The sequence below is a fragment of the Tamandua tetradactyla genome, chromosome 2 (genome assembly GCF_023851605.1).
Source record: "Tamandua tetradactyla isolate mTamTet1 chromosome 2, mTamTet1.pri, whole genome shotgun sequence".
NCBI lineage: Eukaryota > Metazoa > Chordata > Mammalia > Pilosa > Myrmecophagidae > Tamandua > Tamandua tetradactyla.
In genome coordinates, this window is record NC_135328.1 from 63,510,011 (window position 1) to 63,523,233 (window position 13,223).

At 39.1% G+C, this 13,223-nt stretch overlaps 1 protein-coding gene across 1 annotated transcript in view; it reads right to left on the reverse strand.

Moving 5' to 3' along the window:
• ACO1 (aconitase 1) overlaps positions 1-13,223 on the reverse strand; it is a 59,951-nt gene that overhangs the window by 19,055 nt on the left and 27,673 nt on the right. Inside the window, exons 5-11 of the mRNA XM_077147978.1 lie at positions 9,243-9,312; positions 8,937-9,120; positions 8,045-8,184; positions 6,069-6,240; positions 3,127-3,227; positions 2,011-2,127; positions 731-890 (exon numbers count right to left, since the gene is read on the reverse strand). Of these exons, the coding sequence (XP_077004093.1) occupies positions 731-890; positions 2,011-2,127; positions 3,127-3,227; positions 6,069-6,240; positions 8,045-8,184; positions 8,937-9,120; positions 9,243-9,312 (944 nt within the window). The remainder of the gene's footprint in view (positions 1-730; positions 891-2,010; positions 2,128-3,126; positions 3,228-6,068; positions 6,241-8,044; positions 8,185-8,936; positions 9,121-9,242; positions 9,313-13,223) is intronic.

Sequence of the window (13,223 nt, forward strand, 5' to 3'; positions counted from 1 at the left end):
AGTTATCATTTTAGAATTAGGAAAGAAATTAGGAGTGGGGGTGAGGGTATAAAACTCCAGACAAGGGACACGTAGGTGGCAAGAGATGAAGTCTTAGATGAAGAAGGTTTTCTCTATGCATTTGTGCACATCAAAGAAAGAACTGTTGACATTGTTTGATCTATAGACAGACTCAAGAGAAACTTTTGGGAATGATTAAAAATTTGGAAACTAACGAGACCTTATGTTAGTGAAACCATGCATTTAAATATTAACTACTTAACCGGAGTTGCATAACAGGTCAGATACGCTGATTTTTATCCAGTGCCCTGTGCCCTAATTCAGACACCACTTGCCAATGCATTAAAGACAGTACTAAATTCTGCTGTACAAAAAGCTACATCAGGGGTTTTACAGTGAACAAAGTCTGTGAAATGAAAAGATTTTTTTCCTTCCAACGTTTAAAATAAGATTCTGTGCTTCAGAAATTCAGTGTCTTCTGTTTTCTTCTATGATATTCTGAGTCAATTCCAAAGAGAAAGAAAAAAACACATTATGTATTCTACCTGAAATACTTTGCTTTGGATACTATTTATTGTGTAGATATTTCTGGGCCAGTAAATCTCTGCATTTGGAAAAGACAGGGTTCAGAGAACTACACACTGAACTCAGTCGAGGCCTTGGGTCATGCCTTGGAAGACGTCTCTCTACCTGGCCATAGCACCTTGGGGATGGAGTCAAATGCACTTACCTGCTCCTAACATCACAGAGGGATTACTGGTGTTTGTGCAGCTGGTAATGGCAGCAATTACCACCGAACCATGAGCAAGAGTAAATTCACTATTATTATACGTAAACATCTTATAGTCATTATGATGATCTGGAGCAATCTGGAATCCTTTAAACCCTTGCTGTAGGGAAAAAATATGCATATATGTGGTCAAAAGTTCTCACTTTGGAAGAAGAAATATTTTGACAACTATAACTTTAAAGCCCAATTCTTAACAAAACATAAATATCTTGGCCAGTAAACTCTGAAATGCTACAGAAAAATTAAAGTGAAGTTCTCTTTACTTAAATCTTCACAAAAGGCAATCAAGGTTTCTGAATCTTTTGCTCTGATTGGAAATTATTAACAGTTACTTTCTTCTCACCTCAAACATAGACAAGCTAAACCGACAAATTAAGTTCATAGTGTAAATAGAACTCAATGATGTTATGGTTTGGTTTATGGATACAGACTGTGGTTATTGTTCTCACATTATGGAAATGTGGGGAAAAGTACCATTGTGGCCAGATCCAATTAACCATGAACAATAATGCAAAGTTTAGTTGAACATTTGATACAATGCTGGAGTCCCATAGATAAAATCCATCCCATCTTAATCACTTATTCAGGAAATATTCATTGAAAATCTACATGCAAGATGTCACACTACGTAGGTACTTTGTAGAATACAGAGGCAATTCCAACACACACTTTAACCTCAAATCTATAGTCCAGTAAGGGAAATCAGACATGTAAATAATATAAAGTACCAACATGTAAGGTAGAGAATATGAAATGCCATGAAAGGGTTTCACATGAAGTGGCACAAAGATTCAGACGAGGGAAAGGTGTCTTTCTGCCGCGACAGTCTGAGACCACATTGTGAATGAGCTGGTATGTGAACTGAGTCTTTAGGAACTGACAGCCTGGGACATGTAGTGATGGGGAAGAAACAGTCAGGCAGGAAATGGCTTGACCAAAAGTACAATGGCCTGAAAAGCTGGGGCGAGTAGGGCAAACAATGTGGTGAGAATCATGTGGTTAAAAAGGTCACTTGAGCGGCTGAGCTGTTTATAGACGGTCATGTGCTCTAAGGAAGTTGCCCAGCCCTCAGTTAGTGGGGGAGTCAGTAAGGATTGGAGAATGGAGAAGTGGATCCCTCCACACCAGGCTGCAGGAAGAGTCATCGGTGAGTGAGGCACTGGGCACTATCAACCTGGGTAGGTTTGGGAGGATTTCCACTGGCCTCTTCCAGCCCCTACCTTAGCTCCAAGGCAGTCCTCAAAGTCCTTTTTCATGTCAGACACGGCAACTTTATCCTGAGGCCTTTTGGGTCCACTACAGCAAGGCACAACTGTTTTCAAATCTAATTCCACAACCTGTTCACCCAAGAAGAAAAGGAACTGTAAAATTCATTATACTCACAAAGAAGAAATATATGCCATGCCAGAGAATTTAAAACACCACCACAAAAACAACAAAGAAAACCACCACATTCACAGGCAAGGAAGCCAATGCCCATCTTAACACTTCACTGACTGATTTCCCAGTATCGAGATGGGTGCTTAAGTAGCCTGGAACAGGCAGGAAGTCCTGCTACCTCTCAGCAAGACCAGCAGTTGCTGCCCAGCGTCCTTCATTCATCGACCTTTGTAAAGCAGCTCGTACATTCTTTTTGTTGTTTAAGTTAGTCTGAGTTAGGTTATCTATGGAAATGATACCTAAACCATTATATTTCTTCTAAGATGATTTTGGGGGGGGGGGGGGATGCAGATATTAAGCTGTCAATGCCAGGAAACAAACCGACATTAGTTTAATTGATTAATCCCTTCCCTCACAGTATAAAACAAAATAAGGGTCCTATAATTAGTTTACCTGCCAACCTTGGCTGCGGGGGAAAATGTGAATTCAGTTTGTATTCTACAAAATAAAGGTGAATAAGGAAAAAGGAGGAAGGAACCTCTCTTGTCCCCAGATAAACAGAAGTACTGATATGCTCACACTTCCATTTCTTTCCCCACATACAATAATGATGGGCTTGACCTTTAAATACCTTTAGTTCCTCTAGTAATGTCCTTCTTCAACAGTCCTCTGTATAAGAGGGTGGATCAGTAATTTGCAAAGGGGAGCACACCCAATTTATAATGATTAGATCAGAGCACAAATGTAAGAAGTTATGTTATTTTGTTAGGTTTGCACTTCTCCTGTCCTTTCAATTTTTCAACCTTTTAACACCCTTGTCTCCTGAAATGACTAGGCAGTTACTAATTTCCTACAAGTACAGTCCCTCTCCTTGCCCCTAAGGGAAAAAGCACCACACAACTAAAACGGGAGCCTTGAAGAAGAGGAGTCATGTTTGCTGGAAGGTGTTCGCATACCTGGGTAAAGTCTGGGTCTTGGGAGGAGTCACTGAAATCTCGAAACATTCCTACAGCCTGAAGATATTTTTTAATATACTTAACTTTTTCTTCATCACGACCTAAACAGGCATTTTAAGGAGTAATAAGTAACAAATGTTAATATTTCCTGGTTAAAGACTATAAACTAATGCCTCCACCAACAGTTATACAAGTTATACTCATTTATTTCACTTAAACACATTCCAAAAGCTTTGCTGATATTTCAGCTTTCAGGCAAATAAGTTTGAAACTCTCCAGCTGCTGCTATTGCTGTTTATTGCATTAACTGACCTGTTGTTCTTTCCAAAGAGGCTATATTTTCAGAAGATTCTGGTTCTAAGGTATGACCCCACCCCTACCGCTCTTTTTTTGTTATGGCCCTTAATTAAGAGGATCCCAAACCTTAGCCAATTATCCAAGTACACTTTGCATATGCTTCAACTGGTCACAAAGACTCTCTGCATTACTCATTATTATTAAAATAATACCCCCCACTGCAAACCACCAGCTATCAACCACTTCCTATGTATCTGGCAGCGTGTACTAATATTTTAAATTCATTATCTCAACTAATTTTTGCAGCAACTCTATGAGACAAGCACTATTATCCTTCTCATTTATAAATGAGGAAATCATGACTCAAGAAGATTAAGTCATCATTTACTTTCTCATAGAACACAGCCAGTAAACAGAAGAACCAAGATTTAAAGCCGAATTTGACTCCAAAGTCCAAAGTCTTAACTGACTATGCTGTATCACCAAGAATATAACCCTGAACCCTCTGCTGTTTAATCCTTATCAAGATTCTGGTTGTAGGAGATAATAGTCACAAAGTGTGCCCAATGGCACACAGTCTACCCATTTCCTATAGTCAAATGAGACTGTGTAAGAGCTTGATTCTTGGACCCATAGATAATGAACATGTTTCGTGTATTTGATTGAACCGACTTGTAAAGGTCTTCAGTTTTCCTGGACCTCATAAAAGACAGCTGTATGAGCTTCATTAACACATTTGCTAGGATCTGTTGTTGAGCCTATGTTCACGCTATCCCTGGCAATGCTGTTCATGAAGATGCACAGGAGAAATTTCTCTCAGGTCTCAGTATGAGACCTTTTCTGAAACCACAGGCTTTTTTTCCCCAGTTTAACAGATGTTATGAATTTGGTGCCAGATCACTAAGAAGTTGAGAACCACATTTACTGGATGCCTCGAGTGCCATAAAAACTAATTTTACCTCTGGATTTATTTTTCTACCTTTCTCCTCCTTTCCCAACCCACAGCCCCTCCGTAGGCTGATTACCTCAATTATTTATTCTGTCCTTTTATTTCTACATCTTTTTAACTTTAAATTCTTTGGATGTATGAGGGAGGTATCAATTAATCAATTCCAAAGTGGCTTTATTCAATAAGGACACTTTTTAAAACTTTTTTTTGGTCAAATCTTCACTACTTCCAGAGGATTTTCCTCGGGCTATAGAAGAAAGTTTTATTTGGAGTAAGATTCTCATGAAACATTATCAAGACATGTGCACTGCTTCTGTCCTTCAGTTTAGCCAGGGTAAGTGGACCCAGCGCCTACTTTCAATGTCCACTACTCCTGATGACTCACAGCAAACACTAGACACTGGAACCCTTTAATAGTAAATGCTTGACATGGATGAGGCGGCCTGTGTTTGTAATATTCCCTTTTCTCTTTAATAATGTAGCTGCAATTTAAAAAGTCCTTTGGAAAATAAAAGGTCCTCTCTCCCATCTTTGTCAATGAGAATGCGGTATTAAAAATAAAAATGATTTCATGTCACTCTCTTGTTCAGAATGACCCAGTAAACTGGCCCCCAACCACTCCCTGACAGCTCACCTCCCGTCACCTTTCCTCAACCCTTGGGCTATAGCCACACAAACCTCCCTGTCGTCCACTGAACACATCAAGCCTGTTTCTGTCTTAGATCTCTGTACTTGTGGTTTCCACTTTCCAAGGTTTGTCCTCTCGGTTTACTCAGGTTTTGTTCAAATTTTATCTTCTCCAAGAGTCCTTTACCGATCTTCCTACATATAAAATAGTACCTTCTGGCTATTTCAACCACCTCCCCTGCTCTCTTTTTCACTATTACGCTGATGTATTTATGTGGTTTTTTGTTCACTCTCTCCCCCACTAAAATGTAAGCTCCATGAGGGTAGTGTCTATATATTGTATATACTACTATATATCTGGGATCTTGACTTGACCTTGACAGATTGAATGAACACTTTATATTTTAAAAATAAGCTTAAGAAATGTTAAAAAAGGCTTTTCCAAATTTAAAGTCAAATTTCTAAACAAATAAATACTAAGTTAAAAAACCATCGATGTTTCAAAATGCCCTCATATGCAGGATCACTTTTTAACTACTGGAGAGCCTGAACGGGGAGTCGAGGCATGCTGCCCGTTTGGAGCCAGGCAGCTGTGGGTTTGGATACTAGCTCCATGATTTATTAGCCTTGAATAATATACCCCACCTCTCTGATCCTCTGCTTTCCTTCTTATTCATTAATCAAGCAACTAACCAATCAATCAACCCTATCAGTCTGCAAAGAGGATGAGAGCAAATGCATATCAAGGGCCTGGTACAGCAGGTACACAACAGGTGCTCCATCGATGCTGGTCACTGTTATTAAGACCACTTGCTTAAAGTGAAATAACTAGTAGCAGAAGACCAGTATGACATCAGGCTCCCAGAGTACCCAAGCTCTTTCAATCAGCCACACCATCTCTACCACAGCCTTCTTTCAACTCTAACAACTATTTGGACTCCACAGAAGGAAAAAAAGAGTGGAAATCTGACCCAATGCACTCTGAGGGGCAAAGGCAGAAAGAAGCCAGTGCTCCAAGGCTAAGCATTCTATGAAACTTCTACAAGGAGCTTTCTGGTCCTGCACTTACCTGTCTGCAACAGGTACTTGATACTAACTTCATCAACTGGGAAAAAGGCAGCAGTCGCTCCATATTCTGGGCACATGTTGGCAATCGTAGCTCGGTCAGCAATGGACAACTGGGCTAACCCTGGCCCAAAGAACTCGACAAATTTTCCTACAACCCCAACCTGGCGGAGGTGCTAAGCAGAGAAACAATAGAAGAGGTTTGAGGCACTTGAGAGTTCATATTAAAATGTAGAACCACCACCTTGTGATTCTTACCAGATTTGTTCTAATAAATTAACCCAACCTATTTTTCAATAATTAAAAAAATAAAACTTAATAAGTAGTGTTAACGAAATGAAATGTGGTATCTTGGATTATTGGGTCCTAGAACAGAAAAATGGCATTACTGAAAACTGGTGAAATCTGTAGTTTATTTAAAGAGTCATATCAGTTTAATTTCTTAGTTTTGATTTAAAAAATATCAGTATACCACAGTTAGAGAAGAGGTTAACATTAGGGAAAACTGGAAGAAAGGTACATAGTTCCGCACTATCTTTATACCAACTTGTTTATAAATCTAATTATGTCAAAAGAATTTTGATAAAAAAAGTAAAATAATGCCCCTAAAACAAGTAACTTTAAGAAAACTTTTTCAAAATGCGAAACATTCCCTTTCTTTAATGAGATCACTGGAAGTGCCTAGATATGCTAAACTATTACTTGCACCAATTGAATAAGTAGATGGGTTATCTTCAAGGGTATAATGAACAAATTTGAATGCAGGTACAAGTCCAGTGTGGTCCAAGACAGAGACAGTCTGACTTCCCACAGCTTTTCTACATAAGCCACGACCCAGACCTGGCCTCACGTGAAGCCCCATGTGAACTGTGGACAGACACACAGACGGGCTCTTTGGGTTACATAGGATTCTGCCAAATTTTTTGGTTACGTTTTATATTATCCCACATTTGAAGGACAGTGCACAGACACCTAGAATTATTTATGGTGTTCAAATAAATCCAATTCTAAATTCCACAAAGATTAAATCAAATAGAAACTTTCATGGCTTTTTACAGTATAGTAGTAGCCTTTGAAAAGACTCCAAGCCTGCAAGCTATACAAACAGAACAAGTTGTTTGTGCCAATAAAAAACCATAACATTTCCAAAAGTCTTCCAAATAGAAACTGCCTTCTTTTTGCAAAGCAAGCAAATCATTAAAGAAAGATTATTCCTAAAAAAGCTGAAGAAGAAAAAAAAAAAACATATTTTCTAGCTTTGAGAAAATCTGTTACAATATATCATATTATAGAGAAGAGGCTTAAAAAATTAAATATTATTCATGGAACTAATTTGCTATTTACATGTAAAGACAAGCCATGTGGAAAAAATGTAGTAAAAAATAAAAATATGTGCCTGAAATGATTCCCACAACTTCCAAATAGTGATTATTTCTAGAAATAGGGAGTGGTGGCTTTAGCTGTAAATATTACATTTTACTTCTTAAAAAATATACATACAAGGCGGGCCACGGTGGCTCAGCAGGCAGAGTTCTCGCCTGCCATGCCAGAGACCTGGGTTCGATTCCCAATGCCTGCACTTGCAAAAAAAAAAAAAAAAAATATATATATATATATATATATATATATATACATACCCACACACACACATACAGAGAGCATTCTGAAGGAAATATGTCAAAATGTTAATATCTGTTTAAGTCTAAGTGGGGCATATGACTGCCTTTTTAGTTTCTGTATATTTGAATGATTTCACAACTAAAAAAAATTTTTTAAAGATCCATGTAGCAACAAAAGAGTAAAACAAACATAAATGTCTACCACTTAACCACAAATACTCTTCTTATTGCATCTCATTTTTAATCATACTGTCTGCTAAAATTTCTAGAGCACATGGAAACAAGGGGGATTCATCATGTATTTTCTCCCTGGTTGTCAATGCAAGTTTCCCAGACCACAGAGGAGGCAGCAGATGGTTACCTTGGTGATGGTGAGCACGATGTCAGTGGATGTTACCAGAGGGTGGGGATTTCCCATCAGCCTGTAGCCAATCACCTGGGGGAGCACCATGCTGATGGGCTGGCCCAGCATGACGGCTTCTGCTTCGATGCCACCCACACCTGCAATGAATTGTTCCGCCAGAACAATGCTTTCTTTCCTTAAGCCTCACTATATCCCTCAGGCATAGATTCCATGTCATTAACAGGTAATAAGCCCAGTTACGAGGTTTTTCTAGTACAGAGTTGAGTCATGTTTTTATAAAGAGCAGTTACCTTTTCTCTATTTCTCTCTATAGAACTTTTAACAAATGTTTTTCAAAGTGTGGTTCTCCCAAACTCTTGTGTCAGAACTCCCTGACGTCACCCCACTGGACAGGGCGTTCAGGAACCTTTGTGTTTAATGAACAACCCACGTGAATCTCATTTATCTACTGTTTCCTAACCTCTTATTCCAGTTCTTTCAAAACCTAATTACTTGGATGCAGGAGTACTTCTCATTTGCCATGTGGGAGACTGGGATTCGATTCCCGGCCCATGCACTTCCCAAAAACAAACAAACAAGCGAAAAGAAGAAAGAAAAAACAAAAATTTAACGAAGATGCCGTAATAAAGGGAAACACATGGAAAAAGAATGAAATGTGACCCCCACCATATAGCATACAAACCAAAAACCTAATTCACTGAGTAGCTACTAGGCGCGAGGCACTTTTCTAGGCACTGGAAGTACAGCCAGCAAACAATGCAGACAAAAATACCTCTCTGATTTTCCTGGTCGTGAACATTTATGCTCTTGGGACGTAACAGCATCGAAGCCAGCTCAGGTGCATGCCCTAGAACAGCTACATGGAAAAGGCACCTGGAAGGACACTTACCCCAACCAAGAACGCCCAGGCCATCAATCATGGTAGTGTGCGAATCCGTGCCCACGAGGCTGTCTGGGTAATAATACCCATCCTGATCAAACACCACTCTGGCCAAGTACTCCAAATTCACTTGGTGGATGATTCCTGAGCCAGGCGGAATAATCCGCATATTGCGGAAAGCCTGGGAACCCCACTAGAATTGAACAACGGAAAGAACACTGTGAATGCCTGATACACTTCCATTCAGCCCATCTCCTTGGCACTGACATCCCACACACTTCAAGACCCAACACAGGGAACCAGCTCTGCCCATACCTTTAAAAATTCAAATCGTTCTCTATTTCGTTCAAATTCCAGATCTTGATTCTTCTGTAAACTGTCAGCCCTGTCAGAGAGAAAAACTAAATGTATAAACTTTAAGGCTAAAAATGTTACTGGCCAACTTTATTGGTGATGAATACACAAAATGGCAATTGCATCTGCAGGCTTGCTGGGAGGTATTATGCAATTCACTCATGATTATCACGCTGTAGAAAGGAAGAGGTAATTAGTGAAAGTAAAAGGAATAATTATTTGGTTCAAGTGATTCCTACAATGCCTTTAAACATCCTGGACAGAAAACATTAACTGAATTCAAATTAAAATGAATCTGATCTGAAGTCTGACTCTTAGGAACAGATCAAGGTATTTATGAGGACAACAGCAACGTAACCTTTGTTTCTGAATCCCTTTCTCATCTGTGACCTCATTATAACACCTCTGAGCTGAGTCATGTCTGGGCTGGCATTTTAATCTGTTCATGTGGGGAGGCAGTGAACCACCATGACACGAGGCACAGTCATTTACAGAATCACAGTCTCCTAGTTCTCAGGTCAGGAGTTTCCTAGGAGGAGGGAGTAACCCAAGAACAAGAACATCTGCATTATTTGGAGTTAAGGTAGAACAAGTCACAGTCACAACTTTGCATGTCTAGCACACAAAAGGCACTTGCTCATAAACTGTCTATCATGGATTCAGTGAACATAGGAAAGGATGGTAAAATTAGTAGCTGAGACCAAAGTCACACTATTAGTAAGATAATAGCTAGCAATAACTGACATTGCTAAGAACCAGTCACAATTATAAATGCTTTATTTTCCCATTCAGTGTCAGTTAGGTACAACTAACATCCACATTACAAATGAGAAATCGGAGACACAGAGAGGTTAAGAAACTTGATCAGGATCACACAGCTAGTAAGCAGCGGAAGTGGAGTTCAAAGCCACGCAGCCTGACTCGAGTCAGAAGCCTTAATCCCTAGGCCACACTGCCTTCCAACAGAAGTTACAGAAACTGAAGCAGTAATGTGGGTGGCGGAGGCAACAACAATAGCAGCAGTTAAAGTACCTTACATTACAGGCTTTAAGTGCTTTACACACAAGACCTCATTCCATCAACACAGCAACCCCTCAGGTAGGGACTACTATTATCCCCAGAATACAAAGGAGGAAGCTAATGCCCAGAAGGTGAGAGGGAGCTTGTCCAAGGTCTGGCATCTAGTACACGGAGGAGCTTCACTGGTGCTTGGGTCTGACTGATCTCGGGGCCTCTACCTGAACCACTACGCTCCACCTCCCACCCACTTCCTTCCTTCATTAACCATCTACTAAGGGTCTATCATGTGCCACACTCTGGGAGAAATGATGGTGCAAAGGTTAAAGCTGCACATCTGGAGCTCGGAGCCTGATGGGAGTTACAGAAGTAACCAGGTGTGACTATCAGCGCCACGACAGAGGAAGTACACAGTGCTTTCGGAACACCCTTACAGAAGCAGGGGTCAGGAACGTCTCCCAGAAGGAAATGACATCTATGTAGCCTGAAGGATGAGGGGAGCCAAAAAAATGGGTAGGCACTCCTTGGGGAGAAAAGGACTGGAAGCACTTTTTATTAACTTTACAAAAAATTACATTCAGTTACCACGCTGATTTTTTTTTTTAATATTAATATTCTCTGAGATTAACTGTCCTTTGCTCTAATGGGATCAATCTCTGACAGTGCTTACAGGAGGGGTCCACAAACCTCAGCCATGGGCCAAATCCGTAACAGTTAACCCTCTACCTACGAATGAGTTTTCCAATGACTTGGGAGGGGTGGTGGCAAGGAGGGAAGAATATGTGACACAGACAGTATATGGTTGACCAAACCTCAACTATTTACTGTTGGCCCTTTACAGAAAAGTTTGCCAGCCCCTGCCTTAGAGAACATGTATCTGTGAATGTGTGTATATGCTAGAGAAAAGCCAAAGGGAGAATGGAGAAAGGGGACATCCTAGTATAAGGCAGGAAACCCCTTAATCATCAGATGCTTTGGGCGCTCCGGCCTAGACGCAGCTAATCCTCACACGCATCGCCATCCTCGTCTCACAAGCACACTGAGGACTCCACCCCTCAAGTTCATTCAGCCTCATTGGCTAATGGGCCTTTCATTCTGGTTACTGAAATGAGTAAACAGTTCTAGAATTAAGATTTTTTCCACCACTCAGAGCTTTCATAAATTAGATCAATCTAATTTAAAAGTGACCTTTTAAATTCTCTAAATACAACTAAAGAGGAAAATTTTTCCCTTGTTACATACTCTAAATTCAAATTTGGACATAGTTCAGTTTCTGAGAATTACATTCAATAGTGCTGCAAAAATTCACTACCAAGTATTTACAGATTGTGAAATCTGGTCAGAAATCATTAGGATATTCTCGTTGGGATAAAAAATATTAAAGGTTATTTCTGAGATAACTTTATAAAACATTTCAATAATATGTTAGTTATATCCTCAATTCCCTAACTTGGTGGTAGGCCAACTGATATTATTCAAATCACACAAAGAGCTCAGAAACAATTCACTGAGAAAATTTACCATCCCACCACTCCGGTTTAGTTCTTCTAGCTTATTTCTAGAAACAAACCTGGAAAAAAGCCCACAGTACAGTTCCACAAGGGTTGAGACATATCACATTTAATTCCTAAGAAAAAGGGAAGACCAGGAGGTCAGATTGCAAAACCAAACTCAAGAAATAAAAACAAAACACCACCAATGGAAACACTTCTAACATAAATATTCTAACTATAAAAAAAAAAGTGTTTGTTAGATTTGGACATTAATCTGGATTAAAGTTCACCCCAAATTTTTCTGTCTTTACAATGTTTTCAGAATTCCAGTAAAATTGAAAAAGGTCCATAAAAAATTGAAACCAGAGATGATGGAAGCCAGAGTCTGAAGGACAAAAACTCACAGTGAACTTGGTAATGACAGGCTCATTAGCTGTCTAATAGCCAAAAACTCTTTGCATTTTGAGACAATAGACTTTAGACATTAAAACATTAAAATTCCATCTCCATCAGTACTTTCACCTGTGTGTCAGCAAAATGAAGGTAGTCCATCAGTGCTAATGAGTTTCCAAGAAAGAAACTGGCTAAGATTTTGTGAAGTGACTTTTATAAATTCTGAAGTGGGGCTTTAGGAAACATCCTTATCCTCGAATAGGGTAACATTTGGGAGGTATATTTTTAACTCTTTCCTTTGAAACCAAAACATCAAATTGAGCTCATGTAATTTTTTTAAAAGAAAAAAAAAAGATGATATGTAGCCTAAAGATGGGTTTAGAATCCAAATGGAAGGAAAGAGCTGGCAAGAATCCAATCTGTTTGATCCAAGAATACTGTCAATTCAGGACACAAAGCAGATTTCTCTTTATCCCAAATTTACCTGATCTGAATATTTGCAATACTGATTTGAGAATGACCAGTTTCTATATTCTGTTGAGATTATACGAGACCCACTTAAGTTCTCAAGGAAGCAAATGTGGTTTTTGTTTGGAGTGGTTTATTTCATTTTCTTAAATGACTTTATTATTAAAACAATAGCTTATTGTAAAAGTAAATACTAGTTTAGAACTATGGTAAATCAGAATACAGGATAAAAACTGACAGTGTCTGTATTTTAGAACTTTACCTACTATATGAGACCAAAGGCAAAGAGCTTTATTTTGTCCAAAACCTAAATTTTCTGTAGCACACAATCTAACTCAACCTGTCTGGATAGTTCATTTAAACAACCCAACACATGGAACTCAGAATGCAAACAATGGCTTGTAATTCTGTATAGCTTATTGTAATACCCAAATACATCCCAGAGTATATTAGCCAGATAATTAAAAAATACTGGCAAAGTCCCTTGAAGGACTAGAGAAAAAATACAGAACTATTAAACCTTACCACCAGGGAAATACAATACGTTCTCAAACACTAGGGAAACTTGAGG